Genomic DNA, 18,777 nt, shown 5'->3' on the forward strand with positions numbered 1-18,777 from the left:
GGTCTTAAAGGGGACTTGGGCTATTTTTATTCATTTGACAATAAATGTCTGGTTTGGGGGAATAAACTCTTCTTTTGTGATACCTTTAAGAGGAATTATTAAAATTCTGCTGGCTGTCTCTGTACAGAGCTGATCTCATCTGCTTCCCTGTTTTGGAGGTGTTCAGGGTGTAAAAGATGTTTTATTTCACACTGTGCAGCCCTGCCAGGTTAGTTCAGGGTCCAGCAAACTTTGTTCCTGGGCTCTTTGTTGCTTTGATCATGCCCAATTCAGCATCCCAGGTCCCACCTGTACATTGTTTCTGATACAGGGCAGTGACATCTGCCAGTCACCTTGGTCTTTTGACTGGGATTGAGGACCCAACCTGTGCATGTGTCCTGGTTCATTCACCTTTGGAAGCATCCCTGAAAAACAGCCCCATCCTTCAGGAGCAGCCTGCCTGCCAAGGGAGCTGGGCTCATCCCTGTCCCTCTCAGTGCCAGCTTGGCCTGCCTGTTCCCCATGAGCCCAGCCTGGCAGCAGCTCTGCAGGGATATGACCACGTTCCCACTAAAATTCCCATTGATGTGGCAGCAGCACAGTTGACTTGAACAACTGCCTGTGTTGTTATTTTGCTGCACTGAGGCTCCCAGGGGCTTGTTCTGGTGTCAGGGTGAAAATGACGTTGTTCTGCACGGCGTGTTTGATGTTTGTTGACATATCAATCCCTTTCCTTCGACTCTGCTTTGTTCCCAGGCCTTTGGCCAGTCCTTCCTGCAGCCTGACATTCACCTGTTCAAGCAAAACCTCTTCTACTTGGAGACGCTGAACACGAAGCAGAAGCTGTACCATAAGGTGGGTCCTGCCTGACTTCTGTGCATGGAAATAGGTGGGTGTTGTTCTGGGACTTGTTTCAAACCACTCAGGAACTGCAGGTCAGGATTTGATGGCTTTTATGCCCCAGCCTTTGGGTGCTTGCCATGCTCTGGATGGTCAGAGTGGTGGTACCACCTCCCTGATCCTGTGCAGGGGACAGGGAAGGGATCCCAGCTCTAGTCAAAGTAAAGCCTTGATGTGTTTCCTCCTGTGACAGTGAGAGAAGGCAGAGAACACACAGGGACAGTCTGGGGAAGTAGGAATTGGGATCATCAGTGGGATAGTGGACAAGTCCCTCCAACTATCCCATGTGGGACAGGGTATCCAGTACTCACAGGTCACTGCCAGGTGGTGTCTCCATCACTGCCAGGCAGGACTGTCCTCCAGCCCCTCTAATCCAGCCCTGTTAGCTGCTGTCATGAGGGATTACAGAAGGAATCCAGGGAATCTGGTTAGCCTGTGAAAGCAGAGCTTTCAGTGTCCCATCTGTGGTCACAGCTGAAGGACAGCCCCTCATGTTCACAGGTGCCTGCTGTAGAATTCCAGGCAGCTGGCCAGATTCCCTGGCTCTGGGGAGGAAAATAGCTGGCTAGAGGTGGAATGGGACTTGATGCTGGTGGCTTTACCAATACTTTAAACTTGGGTTAGAGCAAAAAATCCAGACTGGTTTGAGTTGGAAGGGATCTTAAAGCTCATCTCATTCCACTCCCTCCCATGGGCAGGGACACCTTCCACCAGCCCAGGTTGCTCCAAGCCCTGTCCAACCTGTCCTTGGACACTTCCAGGGCTGGGGCAGCCACAGCTTCTCTGGACAACCTGTGCCAGGGCCTCCCCACCCTCACAGGAAACAATTTCTTCCCCATATCCCATCTATCCCTGCCCTGTGTCAGTGGGAAGCCATCCCTCAAGACCCTTGTACAAAGTCCCTTTCTAAAGGGGCTCTCTTGGAGCCCCTTTAGGCCCTGGAAGGGGCTTTCAAGACCCAAAGCATGAGGTAAGTGTGGCCAAATTCATTTTAACTTTAAATCTGATAATAATTTGCCTTATTTTAGCCATTTTTGATCTGGCTTGCCTTGGAAAATAACCTCAGTGCTCAGAGGAGCTTGCAGAGCCCATGGGTGCAGTCATGCCTGGTCCATCCTTGCTGGATTTGTCCCTGTGGCTGCCCTGGTCCCTGCTGTGGGAGCAGTGGTGCCTCCTAACCACGGTGCCTCTCTCCCTGTGCAGAAGATCTTCCGGACGACGATGCTGTTCCAGTTTGTGAACGTGCTGCTGCAGGTGCTGGTGCACAAGTCCCACGACCTGCTGCAGGAGGAGATCGGCATCGCCACCTACAACATGGCCTCGGTGGACTTCGACGGCTTCTACTCCGCCTTCCTGCCCGAGTTCCTGGCCAGCTGTGATGGGGTGGACTCCAACCAGAAGAACGTGCTGGGAAGGAATTTCAAAATGGACAGGGTAAGAAGGGGAACGCTGATATTCCCGGGATTCCCGGTTTTCCCCCCAAAACACACTGGCAGGCATCCGGGAGCATCTCCAGGCAGAGTTTTTCCAGGCTGTACCTTTTGTTCCAAACGTTCCCACACTCAGCAATCCCCAGCCAAGGATTTCTCACTGTAGGTAGCAGAACTGCCATGTCATCTCTCAGACTGCTGGATGCTGCAGGAGTCAGGGAATATGTTTCCTGGGAGAAGTTTTCATAGGGGTAGACCAACGTTTTTCCAGAGTGGGACACTCAGATCCTTGCCAAAATCTTGCTCCAGTTGCTGGCCAGAGGGGTGACAATAAGGACAACAGCAGAGTAGCTGCAATGGCTTACAATCCTTGAAACCCCTTGTGTGTGGAAATCAAATGGGGGGTCTGTAACCTCCCTTTGGAATATCATGGCAGACCAGCTGGTTGTGGCTTCTCCATCTGCTGAGGCTCATCCATTTAGTGATTCCTCTTCTGAGGGAGATAATGGGGATTCAAGATCAAGGGTGAGGTAGGAAAGGAACCTTGGGAGAATTACTGGCCTCTGGAAGGCAATTGCACTTCAGGAAAATAAGCCCTTGGTAGGGAGTATGTGGCCCCCAGGAGCCTTGGCAGAAGGGCAGCAAGGAATTACTGCTGGAAGAGCTGGGAGTGTTCAGCCTGGAGAAGAGAAAGCTCCAGGAAGACCTGAGAGCCCCTGCCAGGGCCTAAAGGGGCTCCAGGAGAGCTGGAGAGGGACTGGGGACAAGGGATGGAGGGACAGGACAAGGGGCAATGGCTTCCCACTGCCAGAGGGCAGGGTTAGATGGGATATTGGGAAGGAATTCTTGTCTGTGAGGGTGGGGAGGCCCTGGCACAGGTTGCCCAGAGAAGCTGTGGCTGCCCCATCCCTGGGAGTGTCCAAGGCCAGGTTGGACGGGGCTTGGAGCAACCTGGGCTGGTGGAAGGTGTCCCTGCCATGGCAGGGGTAGAATGGGTTGAGCTTTAAGGTCTCTTCCAACCTGAACCAGTCAGGGTTTCTGACCTGTTAAGCCTGAGTGCGTGCTGAGAAGCCAGTGCTGGGAACAAAGCCTGGACCCCTGCAGTCAGCTCTGCACAGAGCAGCTCTGGAGCCGTCTCTGCTCCCTGTCCATGGACTGCAAAAAATGGAATTCCCCGGGCTGGGACTGCAGAGGAATGGATCAGTTCTCACGTGTGTGAACCCACACCTGGCTGTTTGGCCCTCGCAGCCTCCTCCTGTTCTCGCTGTCACGTCAGTGCTGTAGCAGGTGCTGTTTGATCTCTTGCAGGACCTGCCCTCGTTCACGCAGAACGTGCACAGGCTGGTGAACGACCTGCGCTACTACAGACTCTGCAACGACAGTTTGCCCCCCGGAACTGTGAAGTTATAGTTGCTGCACTGGACTCCTCTTCCACCACTGTAGGGAGCGGATCCGTGTTTTCGGTTTGCCACCACCCCCTCTCCTCCCGGGATCTGTCAGCGCTGCAGGACGCGGGGTCCTGCCATTGCCACGTCCTGGACTCGCACACCACGCTTCCTTTTAGTTCTCCCTCGCCAGCCCAAATGCCCGCAGCTGGAGTCAGCAGGATGTGTCTTAAACGCCCACCCGTGGGGCATCCCAACTATTGGAAAGCCCTGTCCCTGGGCTTTCCTTCTGCTCTGAGGTAGCACTTTGTTGCGTCCGGAGATTTCTGTGGAGTTGTCTTGAGAGATCATGTGCGTATCGAACGCGAGGCAGAAGCGCCAAAGACTAACTTCAGACATTCATACCTTCGTGTCATTCCACCTCCCTGCCCTGCCCGGCTTTCAGAGGAGGAGTCTCCTGATGTTGGGACTGGTTTGGCACTTCTGTCACTCCCTTTGTTTTTAAATTGCCTTGAAAACCTCCCCGATGGTTTCGGGGATTAGAGACTTTTTTTGGGTTTTTTTTTTAAACGTTTTCTCATCATTCCATTGTGATACTAAAACGACATGCTTAATGGGAATAAAGTGCTTACTTTGTTGTTTTAAATACTTGGGATGGTTAGTTGCCCTCTAGGCTGTTCTGTTAATGAACGTGCTTTGCCATGCAGGCAGTGATCCACAGCCTTTCCCAGCGTCAGTAGTAAGGAGCAGATCCTGTCCAGTCTCCCAGCAAGTCCAGCAGCTCCTGGAAGGTGCAGATTAATGGTAGCTTCTTCCTCCTCTCTCCTTCATCACAGAATTTCAGAATGGTTTGGGTTATAAGGGACCTTAGAAACAATCCCATTCCAAGCCCCAGTTCACACAGTGCCTGTGCTCCCTGGTGTTTTCTGACATGCTTTGGGCTGATCCATTCATTCCCTCCAGCAGACTGTTGTCTGCATCGATCATGGGGTGCCTGCAGGAAGAAATCTCCCCACATTCCCAGTGATCCCAGGAACTCAGAGCTGAAGGCCAGCAACTGGCCAGATTCTGCAATGGCATCTGAGCAATCCAGTGCCTAGACAGGCAGGACCTGATTTTGTGGAGCTTGTGGATCCCTGATCATGCAGCTGGGAAGGATTTCTTTTCCCTGCAGTCTCCAGTCAGGTAGCAGTATTGATGGTCTTGATTTTTAAATTTAATTGATGAAATTGGAGAGGGACTTTTCACAAAGGCCTGGAGTGACAAGGACAAGAGGGAATGGCCTGAAGCTAAAGGAGGGCAGGCTTAGATGGGATATTGGGAAGGAATTCCTGTCTGTGAGGGTGGGCAGGCCCTGGCACAGGTTGCCCGGAGAAGCTGTGGCTGCCCCTGGATCCCTGGAAGTGTCCAAGGCCAGGCTGGACAGTGCTTGGAGCAACCTGGGCTGGTGGAAGTGTCCCTGCCCATGGCAGGGGGTGGAATGGGATAAGCTTTAAGGTCCCTTCCAACCCAGACCATTCCATGAGTCTATGAAATCAGTCTTCATTCCCTGTGGTTAATGGGCAGCTGCAGCTGGGGCTGCGTGGTGGGAACAGCACCGGTTACTGGGGAGGGAGTGCACCTGGAAGAAGTGGATCACACTTGGAGATGTGGGTGTGAGATGACTGCCTCTGAAAAGCTGTGAGGTCCCGAGGGTGAGTTGGAGTGTAGCACCATTTACCCCATGGTTCCTCTGGTTAGTTCTGTGGAAAACACCTTTCCTGTGTGTGTTTGCCCTGGGGAGATAACGGATGCTGTTTGGATGACCTGTGCAGAGCCCGACATCCAGGCTCTGAACTGGGCCCAGCTGGATGTTTGGGCTCCCTACCCTGCCATGGGCAGGTGAAGCAGAGTCCAGCTTGCCCAGGATGTGCCTCACCTGGTACAGCCCCTGCAAGTGAGGACTGAGGTGTGGGTGGGTGGGTGAGGGAACAGGGTGAGGCGTGGGTGGTGATCTGTTCTCAGCCTTCCCTGAGCTCCCTGCCAGCCACACCTGCCCCTGAGTACTTGGAGGAAGTCCGTGCCACTATCTCCACATGAAACTTGGAGTCCTTGCTTTTCCTGGTGCTAATTAGGTGTATGAAAAGGTGGTGCAGAGCCCAAGCCTGTCCCTGGAGCCTGCCCCTCCTCCTGAGCTGCTCCTGGTCACTCACAGCAGCTCTGCCCTGCTCCAACCTGCTGTGGGGTTCTCCACTGATTCTGCAGCTGCTCCCTCCTCCACCAGTTCTCCAGCTGTGGCTCCCTTCGGAGCTGGGCTGAGGGGGGTTCATCCTGGCATGGCTCTTCAGGCTAGTGCTGCTTCTGCTTGCAAAACATTGTGTTGACAGAGGGTGAAAATACAAGGTTTTCTCTTGGTTGATGGCAGCAGATGGCCAGAGCCCAGGCTCCAACCTACCACCCCTTGTCCTAAAACTTCTTTCTCCTTTTCCACCCACCTGTCCCATCACCCCTGGTCCTGCAGATCCTGGAGAGGGGCCTTTCCTGACCCTCAGCCCCCTGTTTGGGTGCAAAAAGTCTCTTTTCCAGAGCCTGTTCATCAATCTATTTGCCCACAGGGAAGCCACATGGGGTGTTTTTTGCTACCAGGGGGAGCACAGTGAGTCCCCAGAGCCCCCATGTCCCCTCCCAGGCCCTGCCAGGGGCTCTGGCCCCCCACTTCCTTCAGCTTTAGGAAGTAGACTTGAAGCAAACTGGTTTTTTCCATGGCCTTGTCAAGCTGCTCTCCCATGAGGTGTCTCTGGAGTTTGGGATGCATGGGAAGCTCAATAAAAAGTGACTTCCCAGCATGGGGTCTGGGATGGGAATTGGAGAACTGAACAGAGGGGCTCCCATCTGGGCAATGCCTCTGTACCCCGTGGTCTTAACACCCCTTTCCCAGCACCCACTCCGTGTCCAGGGCAGCCACGGAGGGGACTCACTGGCCTGGGTGCTCCACACTGTGCCTCTTCCACGGGCCTGGGCGATTCCTTGTGCCCCAGCTCAGGCTGGCGTGGCTAACCAGGACCCTCCTTGCCTGGACATTCGGGGGCAGGTCTGGTTCTTGGCAGGGTCAGGTCCTCCCGGCATGGGTTTAGGCTCTGCTCCCACCGCGGCAGGGCTTGAGATTCCAGAGCGGGATGCTGCGGACCGAGAGGATGCTCCGTGCCGGGATGCCCTGGTCCGGGATTTCCCGTGCAGGCGCGGCGGCCGCCCGGCCCCGGCGGCTGCTTTAAGGGGAGGGACGGAAGCCTGACCCATCCCCGGGCTCGGCCGGGCCCCGCCGCGGCAGGTCCGACCGCCGGGCTCGCCATGGGCTCCCTGGGGCGCTGCCTGGCCCGGAGCCTCCCGCGGGGACAGCCGGGCCTGAGCCCCCCCGGGCCCCGCTGCTACGGCTCCGGTGAGACACGGCCCCGTCCCTGTCCTGCCCCTGGGGATCCGCTCCCGTCCCTTGGGACCTGGTCCCTCTTCTTTCCCAGAGGACCCCATCCTCCCTTGCGGATCCTGCCCTGTCCCTGGGGACCCTGTCCCCATCCTCATCCTGTCCTGGGGACCTGGGCCCGTCCCTGAGGACCCAGTCCCCGTCCCTGTCGTGCCCTGGACACCTGGTCCCTGTCCCGTTCCTGTCTCCATCCTCATCCTGCCCTGGGGATCAGGTTTCTGCCTCAATTGGGTACCTGTCCCAATCCCTGCCCTGCCTCAGAGAACCTGTCCCAGTCCCTGTATTCCTTTCAGCCCCTTCCCTATCCTGCCCCTGGGGACCCACTCCCGATCCCTGCCCTGCCCCTGGGGTCCCTGTCCTGTCCCCTCCTGTCCCCAGTCTGTCCTGTCCCCCTCCTGCCCCCGAGGGCTCATCCCCTCCCGGTGCTCCCGACCCCTCCATCCTGGCCGGGTCCCAACTCAGGGGGTCCTTCACTCCTCTGCGGTGTGAGTCGGTGCCGGGGTCCCCTACCCCATGCCCGTGTGCCAGTGCAGGGCAGAGGCCAGAGCTGGCTGCTCCCTGAAGGTCCCAAGGGGTTCGATGTCCCCGGGGATGTGATGCAGGGACCCCGGAGCTGTCCTTAGGGGATGGGGCAGGATCCTGGCAAAGCAGGACGTCCAGCAATGCCCAGGGAAGGGGGTGAACTTTCGGGGTGGTTTGTCTCGCTCTGCCCCCGCCAGCACCGAGGCTACTCAGCCCTGCAGGCCAGGATGGGAACCCGAATGCTGGGGCTGATGATGAAATGCTCCGGCTTGGCGTCCTCTCTCCCTCTCCCTTCCTGTCCCCTCTGTCCCTTCAGCGGACAGGATGCACTGTCCCTTGGGGGACTTGTGTCCCCTTCTGCAGCGCGGCTGTGGCAGGGCCGCGGTGGAGCCAGACCCTGCTGCCCCGAAGCGCTGTGGGTGAGAGCGATACCAGACCCTGCCATCCCACGGTGCTCGGTTTTGCTCTCCACCAGTGGAGGTTGTGACCAGGGACCCTCCGGGCAGGGGGAAGGACCCAGGGCCGGGCAGGAGGCGGGGTGGCATCCGCGGCCCCGGGACACGGCAGTGCGGAGCCATCAGCCAAAACCAGAGACAACCCTGGGCCGAAGGGTGTTTCCTGGCCAGGGACACATCCCCAGCACTATCGGGGCTTTGTGGCACGTCCCTTGGGTCCCTGCTGGGACCCCGCCGGCCTGAGAGGCACAGCTCGGCCAGAGGACACACCCACGATGGGCTGGGGACGGCGGTGGGGACACGGATGGGGACGGGTTCCCCTCGGCAGCCGCTGGGACCCAGCACAACCCGCGGTGCCGCGGGGGCGTTTTTTGGGGTCCTGCTGCCACAGCCTGTGCCGGTGCCGTGTCCCGTGGTGGTGACGCTGCCCCTCGGCCCGCGCAGCCCCCCCGGAGCTGCAGGAGAAGACGCTGGTCGTGGCCAAGCCGGACGCGGTGCAGCGGCGGCTCGTGGGGAACATCATCCAGCGCTTCGAGCGCCGCGGCTTCAAACTGGTGGCCATGAAGCTGCTCCAGGTACCCGTTCCTGCAGGGAATGCCGCTCCGCGCCCGGCCCGGGGGTGCCGGGAGGGGGGTGCCGGTGGGGGTGTCCCCGCTGTCACCCCCCGCTGCCGGCAGGTGGACCGGGCGCTCGTGGACAGGCACTACCAGGAGCTGCGGCACAAGCCCTTCTACCCCGCGCTCGTCACCTACATGACCTCGGGGCCGGTGGTGGCCATGGTGAGGGGCCCGCCCGGGGGGCTCGGGGGTCCCGGAGGGCGCGGAGGGCTCAGCTGTCCCCGTCCCGCAGGTGTGGGAGGGCTACAACGTGGTCAGGTCCACGCGGGCCATGGTTGGGGACACCGACTCGGTGGGGACCATCCGGGGGGATCTCAGCGTGCACATCAGCAGGTAGGGCAGGGCGGGGTGGCGGTGGGGCCCCGTGGTGGCCGTGGCGCTGTCCCCATGCCTGCCCCCTCACAGGAACGTGGTCCATGCCAGCGACTCCGTGGAGACGGCCCGGAGAGAGATCGGCTTCTGGTTCCGGCGGGATGAGCTGGTGGACTGGGAGAGCAGAGAGCGGGACCAAACCTACGGGCCCTAGGGATGGCCCCCCGCGCGTGGACACCCCCAATAAACCCCAGTGCCTCCAGCCCTGGCTCCGCTCTCGTCCCTTGGATGCCGTCAGCAATGCTGGGGGGCTCTGGGGGGCACTGGGGTGGTACTGGGAAGCACTGGGATATCCCTGTAGAGGCACTGGGAAGCTCTGGGAGGCACTGGGATGTCCCCAGGAGGAGTGGGGCGATACTGGGAAGCTCTGGCAGGCACTGCGGTGTCCTCGGAGGGCACAGGGTCGGTACTGGGAAGTTCCGGGAGCCACTGGGATGTCAGCGGGACACTGCGGTGATTCTGGGAGGCTCTGGGATGCACTGGGGTAACACCAGGGGGCACCGGGGTGTTCCAGGAAAACTCTGGGAGGCGCTGGGCTGCTCCTGCTGGGCACTGGGCTGTTACTGGGAGGCTCTGGGAGGCACTGGGAGGCTGCAGAAGCCTCTGAAGGTCGCTGGAAGAGACTGGGGTATTACTGGGATGTACTGGGAAGCACTGGGACACCACTGGGATATACTGGGACAGCACTGGGATGTACTGGGACAGAATTGGGATGTACTGGGACCACTGGGACAGCACTGGGATGTACTGGGACAGCACTGGGAAGCACTGGGATGTACTGGGAAAACTGGGACAGCACTGGGACAGCACTGGGACAACACTGGGACATCACTGGGATGTACTGGGAGCACTGGGATGTACTGGGACAGCACTGGGATGTACTGGGACAGCACTGGGATGTACTGGGACAGCACTGGGATGTACTGGGAAGCACTGGGATGTACTGGGAAAACTGGGACAGCACTGGGATGTACTGGGAGCACTGGGATGTACTGGGACAGCACTGGGATGTACTGGGATGTACTGGGAGCACTGGGATGTACTGGGAAAACTGGGACAGCACTGGCATGTACTGGGAGCACTGGGATGTACTGGGACCACTGGGATGTACTGGGACCACTGGGATGGCAATGGGATGTACTGGGAGCACTGGGACAGCACTGGGAGCACTGCGACAGAACTGGGATGTACTGGGAATACCGGAAGCACTGGGACAGCACTGGGATGTACTGGGAGCACTGGGATGTACTGGGAAGCATTGGGATGTACTGGGACAGCACTGGGATGTACTGGGAAGCACTGGGATGTACTGGGACAGCACTGGGACAGCTCTGAGATGTACTGGGAGCATTGGGATGTACTGGGAGCACTGGGATGTACTGGGAAGCACTGGGATGTACTGGGAGCACTGGGACAGCACTGGGGTGTACTGGGAAGCACTGGGATGTACTGGGACAGTACTGGAATGTACTGGGCTGTGCTGGGCTGTGCTGGGCTCTACTGGTTTGTACTGGGTTGTACTGGGAGTACTGGACTGTGCTGGTTTGTACTGGGCTGTACTGGGAGCACTGGTTTTTACTGATTTGTACTGGTTTGTACTGGGCTGTACTGGTCTGTACTGGGCTATACTGGGCTGTACTGGTTTGTACTGGGCTGTACTGGTCTGTACTGGTTTGTACTGGTCTGTACTGGTTTGTACTGGTCTATACTGGTCTGTACTGGTTTGTACTGGTCTATACTGGTTTGTACTGGTTTGTGCTGGTCTGGGCTGTGCTCCCCGTGCTGCCGCAGCGCTGCCGTTCCCCCCGTGGCCGCTGGGTGCCGCTGTGTCCCCTGTGTCCCTCCCCGTTGCCAAGGCGACGCTTCTCCAGCCGCGCATGCGCAGTGGGCGGTGCCGCCATGGCCGAGGCTGCCATGGCCGCTCGGGCCCCTCCGGACGAGGCTGAGGACGAGTGTCTGCGGCAGTACCGGCACCTCTTCAGCCCCGACCTGCTCGCGTGAGTCCCGCCGGCCGGGGGGGCCCTCCGCTCCGCACCCCCCGCGGCCCGGCTCTCACCGTCGCTTTGTTCCCGCAGGGGCCAGGTCGCCTTCATCACCGGCGGGGGGTCCGGCATCGGCTTCCGCATCGCCGAGATCTTCATGAGGTGCGGGGGCCACCCCTCCCTCCTTCTCGCTCCCCTTCCCCTCTCCCCTTCCCCTCTCCCTTTTCCCTTCTCTTCCCCAGCCGCGGGGACAGGCCCCGGCAGCGCCGGGCTGTGAAGCCGAGGGCAGCGGAGCCCCGAGCAGAGCTGAGGGCAGGAGCGGCCCTGGCTGCGGGGCTGCGGCCCTGGGGGCTGGACCGGCCCTGTCCCAGCCCGGGGCAGAGCTCTGCTGCTCTCTGCGGGCTCGGGGCCGCGGCGGTTCCTGCAGGGCCTGCCCACGGTGCCGAGGAGCCGGCGCTGCCCGGCCCCTCTGACCAGCCCGTTCCCTGCAGGCACGGCTGCCGCACCGTCATTGCCAGCCGGAACCTGGAGCGCCTGTCGGAGGTGAGTCTGGGAATCCTCCCCGGCTGCAGCTGGCAGCCCTGGGAATAGCGCAGCAGGAGAGAGGACTTCCCAGTGCTGCCCTGGCTCCCGGCTCTGAGCGCTCCAGCACCAGCAGCTGGTACTGCTGGGCAGGGTGGGTGCAGGTTTAGGGGGGCTGCACCTCCCGGCACAGCTCAGTTAACCTGGAACCTACTTTGGGAGGGCTGTTCCACCCATTATGTTGGCTTTTTCTGGGTGAGAGAGACAGAAACAAGATGAGGTGGAAGTTTGTCAGCAGAAACGTGGCAGAACCCAAGGCCAAACTTAAATCTCAGCTTGGAGTAGTTGCAGATGCCCTTGTGCAAGGGTTGTGTTGGTTGTGGTGGGTACACTGAGCTCCAAAACCCCTGTTACCCTGTTTTGGGGTAGAGGGGAAGGTGCAGGTGTGATCTGCTGTGATTTCACATTCCTCTATGCTCATGCCAGAAAAAGCTGCAAAGCCCAGCAGGTTTTAGTGCTCAGGGGTCACGGGCTGGGGCTGCTGGTGCTCAGTGCACCAGGGGGTTGTTGGGACTCAGAGCCTCTCACAGAGGGGCCCAAGGAGTCCAAGCAGGGAGCTGGAGTGTTACTGAGTGTTGTGCTTCATTTGCTAAGGAAAATCACTTTCTTAACGAGCCTCGGGGGTGGCTTGTGGCAAACCCTGAGCTGCAGAGCTGGCCCCTTTCACAGCTGACACCTTCCTGCTCTGCCTTTGCCCTTTTGCCCACTGACTTTTTGGATCTAAAGGTTAATGATGGCTGTGCTCATACCAGAAACGCCTCGTTGGGGTCCAACCTTTGTACTCGCCCTGCAGAGATGTGTCCTGGGATGTGCTGTGTCCATGGCAGGCCACAAAGATAACTGGGCTTAGCCAGCTGTAGCCTCAGGGCCAGCCCAACATCCATGATGTGCAGGAGCTTTCCCAGTCCACCCCAGGGCTCCCAGGCTGCTGCCAGGCAGGAGCTGGCCATGTCCAGGCAGGTCTCTCCCCTGCCCACACTGTTTGCTGTGTGCTCCTCCCCGGCTTTGTGCTCACCTGATACAAGGTCTGGGTCCAACCCCTGCTGAAGAAGAGGGTCCCAGAAAGCTTCTGAAGTCTCTTTTTATCCTTGCAGGCCTCAAAAAAGCTGGTGGCAGCCACAGGGCAGCAGTGCCTGCCTCTGTCCGTAGATGTGAGGCAGCCCCAGACCATCGTGGCAGCTGTGGATGAGGCACTGAAGGAGTTCAAGAGGATCGACATCCTCATCAACGGTGAGGATGGAGTGGGCAGGGGGAGGATTTGGGACAGGCTTGCTGCTGGGAAGGGCATGTTCCTGCGTGGGCATCCCTGGATTGGGTCATCCCTGCTTCCCCTGCACCCTCGGGCTGGCTGTGCTGCTGGAGCCACCAGTGCATCCCCATATCAGGGCTGTCCCCACGTGCTCGCCAGTCTATCCAGACAGTATCCCTTGCCCTCTGTGTCAGAGAATTGCCCTGAACCTGTGGGATCTCTCCTGGCCTCCTTCTGACTGTTCCTGCTGTTCAGGTGCTGCAGGAAACTTCCTGTGCCCAGCCAGTGCCTTGTCCTTCAACGCCTTCAAGACAGTGATGGACATCGACACCATTGGCACCTTCAACACCTCCAAAGTCCTCTTTGAGAAATATTTCCGGGTAAGTGGGACTCGGGGGGACTCGGAGGAGAGGCTCTGGTAGGTAGGGGGTGGTGTCAAGCCATGCTGTGCTCCTGAGGAATTCAGGGAAGCGTGGAGAGCACAAGGGAGCACAGCAACCGTGTACTCAGGACCGTGCTGCTGGGCTTCTGCCACCCAGCCTGTGCAGATCCATTGCCTTCCCTTCCAGGGATCCCAGCCATGACCTGGGAATCCTGCTTGTCCTTGCCTTGCCCTGGGCCTTTGGCTGCTGCAGCACCTTTCCATACTCTGCCACCTGAAAAAGCTGTGACCTACTGCTCCTTCTCCAGCTCTTTTGCTTTCTCTTGGCCTTTCCTTGTTCCCTGCATGTCCCACCTTCCTGGCAGGGCTCCTCTGACTGCCCCAGCTCTGAGGCTGGGTGGACAGAGCTGCCCCAGTGATGGTTTGGCAGTGTCCATGGGTGACTGTCCCTCGTAGCCCAGCTCTGCTGTCCTCCCCCCCTTTGTGCTGTTCCCTAACTCCACATCTCCTTTCCTTCCCCAGGACCACGGCGGGGTCATCGTTAACATCACAGCCACCCTGAGCTACCGAGGGCAGGCCCTGCAGGTGCATGCCGGGGCTGCCAAGGCTGCTATAGGTACCTCAGTGCTCTTTGCTGGGCCTCTGAGTTGTGTGGGGCCAATAAAGAAGCCAGTTCTTCCCCAAATGTTGGGATGGGAAGATGTCCTGAGGAGGGGCGAGTGTGAATGGGTGTGGTTACTGCATGCCTGGGTTTGGGATGAGGCTCTTCCTCCCCCCAAGCATCCTTTATTCTCAGCCAGAGTCTTCTTTTTGCCTGCCTCCCACCCCCCAGTAAAACAGTGACTGGAATGCCCTGCTCCCCCTCTCTCACTGCTGTTGTAATCCCTGCCCAGATGCCATGACCCGTCACCTGGCTGTGGAGTGGGGACCCAACAACATCCGCGTGAACAGCTTGGCCCCGGGACCCATCACGGGCACCGAGGGCTTCCGGCGACTGGGTGAGGCAACCTGGGCTCCCATCCCTGCCTGGCACCTCCCTGGGAGGGTACCAGGGCCACCCCCACTGCCACACAGCTCGTGGGGTGTTGCTGCTGGGCAAGGCACGTCCCTTTCCACAATCCTGGTACCTCCCAGGGCACTGTTTTGTCCCTTGAGTGGCATCTTTTTGTGCTCTCTGATGCCATGATGGAAGGTGCTTCCCCAAAACTCAGCCTTGCCTGATCTTGATGGTTTGGCTCTTGTAGTCTGTCAGTGGGGTGGTGGTGCATCCCTGGAGGCTGAGAAAAACATGGAACTGTTGGAGTGAGTCCAGAGGAGGCCACTGAGGATGGTCCTGAGGGCTGGAGCCCCTCTGCTCTGGAGCCAGGCTGGGAGAGCTGGGGGGGTTCACCTGGAGAAGAGAAGGCTCCAGGGAGACCTGAGAGCCCCTGCCAGGGCCTAAAGAGGCTCCAGGAGAGCTGGAGAGGGACTGGGGACAAGGTCACAGAGTGACAGGACAAGGGGGAATGGCTTCCCACTGCCAGAGGGCAGGGTTAGATGGGATATTGGGAAGAAATTCTTGGCTGTGAGGGTGGGGAGGCCCTGGCACAGGTTGCCCAGAGAAGCTGTGGCTGCCCCTGGATCCCTGGAAGTGTCCAAGGCCAGGTTGGAGGGGGCTTTTGGAGCAACCTGGGCTGGTGGAAGGTGTCCCTGCCCATGGCAGGGTGTTGGAATAGGGTGAGCTTTAAAGTCCCTTTGAACCCAGACCATTCTGTGATTCTGAAGCTCTCAGGTCCTTTGCTGAGCTTGCTGTGTCAGTACAAACCCCACTGCTGGGCCTGAGCTCCCCTCCTTTAGCTCTCCTCAGGTTTGTGTCCCCAGGGCTGTCCCAGGATCTCATCCCCGTTCCCTGCAGCACTCAACAAGCCCCACAGGCAGTGCTGCAGTACCTGGCAGGCCATGGTGATGGACAGGTGCTCCCACGGTCCAAGCTGACTATTTTCTGTTGCTTTTAGGTGGGAAGTTTGCTGAGGACTCGAGCCTGTTTGACACGATCCCCCTGCAGCGCCCGGGGAACAAGACGGAGATTGCCCACAGCAGCCTGTACCTGGCCAGCCCCCTGTCCTCCTACGTGACAGGAACCACCCTGGTTGTGGATGGTGGCAGCTGGCTTACCTCTGCCAACAGCTTCTCTGCCTTGCTGGGTATTGCCTCATCCTCTGCTAAACTCTAGGTGACGTGCATTTCCCCCCGGGGGGCGGAGCAGGGTCCTCAGGGAAACACCTTCCCTGTGGAACAGAGCACAAGTCTGATGAGGAACAGCTGGGGGGGCTCAGCCTGGAGAAAAGGAGGCTCAGGAGGGACCTTCTTGCTTTCTACAACTCTCTGACAGGAGGGGGAGCTGGGGGTGGATCAGGCTCTGCTCCCAGGGAACAAGGGACAGGACAAGGGGAAACAGCCTCAAGTTGCACCAAGGGAGGTTTATATTGAATATTGGGAATTTTTTTCACTGACAGGGTGATCAGGCCCTGGCCCAGCTGCTCAGGGCAGTGGTGGAGTTCCCATCCCTGGAAGGATTTAAAAGCTCATGTGGATGTGGCACTTGGGGACATGGGCTAGTGGTGGCCTTGGCAGTGCTTGGAGAGCAGTTGGACTTAATGATCTCAGAGAGCTTTTCCAACCTAAACAATTCCATGATTCTCTACCTGCATGGCTGCCATGGCAGTGGGTATGGTGACCTCATGGACACTCCTAGGGATGACTTGAGAAGGGCAGGAGAACTTGCTCAGTTTTTCCTTTGAGCCTGCATTGTGCCGTGGTGTTTCTTGTCATTCCCACTGGGTGCTTGTCCAGACATCTCTGAGTGTCCCCCAGAGCAACATGATGTCCCTTTTTCTGTGCCCCAGCAGCAGGACTGGGCACGGAGAGTCACAACAGCCTCCTCCTTGTATATGTTCCCCCCAGCCTGTCAGGGAAAGGGGTCTCCTTCCTTCCCATCTCCCCTGCCTGTGTCCCACCCGGGAGCCCCCATGAGCCAGGCCTGGCGGGGCAGGGCAGGGCTCTGTCCCCACCTCCACCCTCCCTTGCAGGTTTCTGGTCTGCAGGAGCAAACCAACCCCAGTGATGGACAGCGTGGGACTGACCGAGGGACAGACGTGACTGAAGCTGCGCTGGGACACCTCGGGGTGACGCCTCTCCCAGAGCAGGTGCCCACGGCCATGGCCTCTGGGTGGCCACTGGTGGTGGTGACACTGCCAGCCCCGTGTCTGCCTGGGGGACAGAGCTCAGGGGTTCCTGGGTGGGTCCAGTCCCACCCCCATCCTGTGCCTTGACTGTCTTCTGAGCTGCTGTGGCTGAGGCTGCAGGGACAGCGCAAGGGGTGGGGCTGTGACGGTCACTGTCCCTTTGTGTCCCTCTGAGCCGCTCTCCTGGCCTTTCCCAAGTCCTAGGCAGTGCCCCCTGGGATATCCATCCTCTTCTCCCCCCATCTCAGCCTGAGAACTGCCCAGGACCCCCAGCAGCAGCTCCTTTGAGGGAGGGGGGAAGTAGCTCAGCTCACCTGGGGTCAGAACCACCCAATGTGGTGGGACCAGCCCTGCCTTTGCAGCAGGAGCTGGCAGGGGGAAGTGGCCTCATCCCCTCCAGTGGTGCAGAGGGGGCATCCTGAAGGCTGCCGTGGATGCAGCTGAGATGCCCCTCTCCCAGGAGCAGAGTTGGTGTGAAGGCAGCTCCTCCCAGAGGACTGGGGTGCCAGCACCCTGGGGGCACACACTGCTCCCATGCAGCCTCCTGCTCCTGAAGGCGGTTTTTAGCCTCACTCTGAATTCCATGAAGCTTGTTTCCCCACTTAATTGTATTTCCTACTTGATTGTAAACTTGCCAGGTTCTGCTCCTTCCTCCAGGCCACGAATAAAGAATTTGCACCCTGAGCTGTGACTTCTCTCTGAACTTCAGCCTGCCCTGGGGACTGGTCCTGGTGTTGGGTCCTGAGGGAGAGGGGAAAACCACTGGTCCCACTACCAGACCTGATCTCCCTGCCCAGCCCTGTGCAGGCAGGATCCCTGGCTGCTCGAGCTATCTGGAAACTGGGAGTTTGGATGCCCAGCGGATTTTGCAGGGAGTGGTTTAGGCAGGTGTCTTCCAGGGAGAGCAGCTGTGGGACTGACAAAGGAGCCCCCTCCTGCCCTGCTTATCTTTGGAAATGGCTACGATGAGGAAAAGGATTTGGAGTGGAGGTTTCCATCCTTCCCAGCACTGGACTGATTGGACAGAGATGCTGCTGAACTCCAGCTCAAGCTGTGAAGCTTTGGGAAAGCCATGCTGGGGGGACACATTGTGGCCCAACCAGGCTCATCCTGAGCCATCACACACATCCATGGCCTGGGCAGGGTCACTGTGGCTGGAGATTCTCTTGCTCATCAGGTTTGCTGCTAATTATACCCAGGGGCTGTAATTCCACCTGCTCAGCCAGTTCACGGGTGCATTGGTGGGGTCATCCCAGTGCTCCAGCAGAAATCGCCAGCTGACTGAACCCACAGGGCTGTGAGCCCTGAATCTGGGCATTAATCCAAGAGGTGGTTCCAGCTGTGTCCCAGTGCCCCTCACCAGACAGGGCTGGGAGTCCTGGTGCATGGTTCATCCCCCCGGAGGAGTTGGGGGTCCCAGAGCACGATGCCTTCCCTGGAGGGGTTTGGCCATCCTGATTCACGGTTCACTCCCGGGAGGGCCATGGGGATCCAGGTGCACGATTCCCCCCGGAGTTGTTCAGACACCCCGGTGCACGGTGCCGCCCCGGAGGGGTTCAGGGGGCTCGGTTCACAGTTACCCCCTGCAGAGGTTTGGGGTTCCCGATGCACGGACCGTTCATCCACGGAAGGGTTCGGGAGTCCCGGTTCGCACTTCACCCCCGGGGGGGTTCGGGGGTCCAGTTCGCGGTGTTCCCGGGGGGGTTCGGGGTCCGGTTCGCGGTGTTCCCGGGGGGGGTTCGGGGTCCGGTTCGTGGTATTCCCGGGGGGGTTCGGGGGTCCAGTTCGCGGTGTCCCCGGGGGTTCAGGGTCCGGTTCGCGGTGTTCCCGGGGAGTTCGGGGTCCGGTTCGCGGTGTCCCCGGGGGGTTCGGGGTCCGGTTCGCGGTGTTCCCGGGGGTTCGGGGTCCGGTTCGCGGTGTTCCCGGGGGTTCGGGGTCCGGTTCGCGGTGTTCCCGGGCTGTTCGGGGTCCGGTTCGCGGTGTGCCGGGGGTTCGGGGTCCGGTTCGCGGTGTTCCCGGGGGTTCGGGGTCCCGCTCCCACGTGCTGGCCCTGCGTGGCCCCGCCCCTCCCGCCGGCCCCGCCCCCGCCGCGCACGAGCCGGGGGAGGGGCGTGGCCTCCTCACGGGCTCGCGCCGCGGCGGGGCGGGACGCACCGGCAGGCGAGTGACGTCACCTCCCCGGCTACTGCGGCGCGGCCGGGCTGGATCTGGCGGTTCTCCGCGGGCGGCCCCGGGCGGCGG

General features: G+C 59.4%; 3 protein-coding genes across 6 annotated transcripts in view; all 3 read left to right on the forward strand.

The window, feature by feature from the left end:
• Positions 1-4,340, forward strand: part of XPO6 (exportin 6) — a 53,972-nt gene extending 49,632 nt beyond the window's left edge. For both annotated transcript variants that reach the window (XM_050317631.1, XM_050317630.1), the window contains exons 22-24: positions 736-834; positions 2,083-2,313; positions 3,618-4,340. In XM_050317631.1, the coding sequence (XP_050173588.1) occupies positions 736-834; positions 2,083-2,313; positions 3,618-3,719 (432 nt within the window). In that variant the 3' untranslated portion in view covers positions 3,720-4,340. The remainder of the gene's footprint in view (positions 1-735; positions 835-2,082; positions 2,314-3,617) is intronic.
• A 2,675-nt stretch (positions 4,341-7,015) lies between these two features.
• Positions 7,016-9,317, forward strand: LOC126641257 (nucleoside diphosphate kinase, mitochondrial-like). 2 transcript variants are annotated; one of them, XM_050317763.1, is made up of 5 exons: positions 7,016-7,109; positions 8,573-8,703; positions 8,806-8,907; positions 8,978-9,078; positions 9,169-9,317. In XM_050317763.1, exons 1-5 carry the CDS (start codon positions 7,022-7,024, stop codon positions 9,269-9,271), a joined length of 525 nt encoding a protein of 174 aa, XP_050173720.1. In that variant the 5' UTR covers positions 7,016-7,021; the 3' UTR covers positions 9,272-9,317. The 2 variants fall into 2 exon arrangements, with proteins under 2 accessions (XP_050173720.1, XP_050173719.1); XM_050317762.1 differs by having other exon boundaries at positions 9,151-9,305.
• A 1,689-nt stretch (positions 9,318-11,006) lies between these two features.
• On the forward strand, positions 11,007-17,220 carry DECR2 (2,4-dienoyl-CoA reductase 2). Of its 2 annotated transcripts, none has more exons than XM_050317734.1 (9): positions 11,007-11,114; positions 11,193-11,261; positions 11,591-11,642; positions 12,776-12,911; positions 13,186-13,310; positions 13,835-13,928; positions 14,206-14,310; positions 15,307-15,524; positions 16,381-17,220. In XM_050317734.1, exons 1-8 carry the CDS (start codon positions 11,017-11,019, stop codon positions 15,522-15,524), a joined length of 897 nt encoding a protein of 298 aa, XP_050173691.1. In that variant the 5' UTR covers positions 11,007-11,016; the 3' UTR covers positions 16,381-17,220. The 2 variants fall into 2 exon arrangements, with proteins under 2 accessions (XP_050173691.1, XP_050173690.1); XM_050317733.1 differs by having other exon boundaries at positions 15,307-15,495.
• Positions 17,221-18,777: the final 1,557 nt, after the last annotated feature.

Source organism: Myiozetetes cayanensis, unplaced genomic scaffold (genome assembly GCF_022539395.1).
Source record: "Myiozetetes cayanensis isolate MyiCay16 unplaced genomic scaffold, myiCay2020 scf20-37, whole genome shotgun sequence".
NCBI classification, from domain to species: domain Eukaryota; kingdom Metazoa; phylum Chordata; class Aves; order Passeriformes; family Tyrannidae; genus Myiozetetes; species Myiozetetes cayanensis.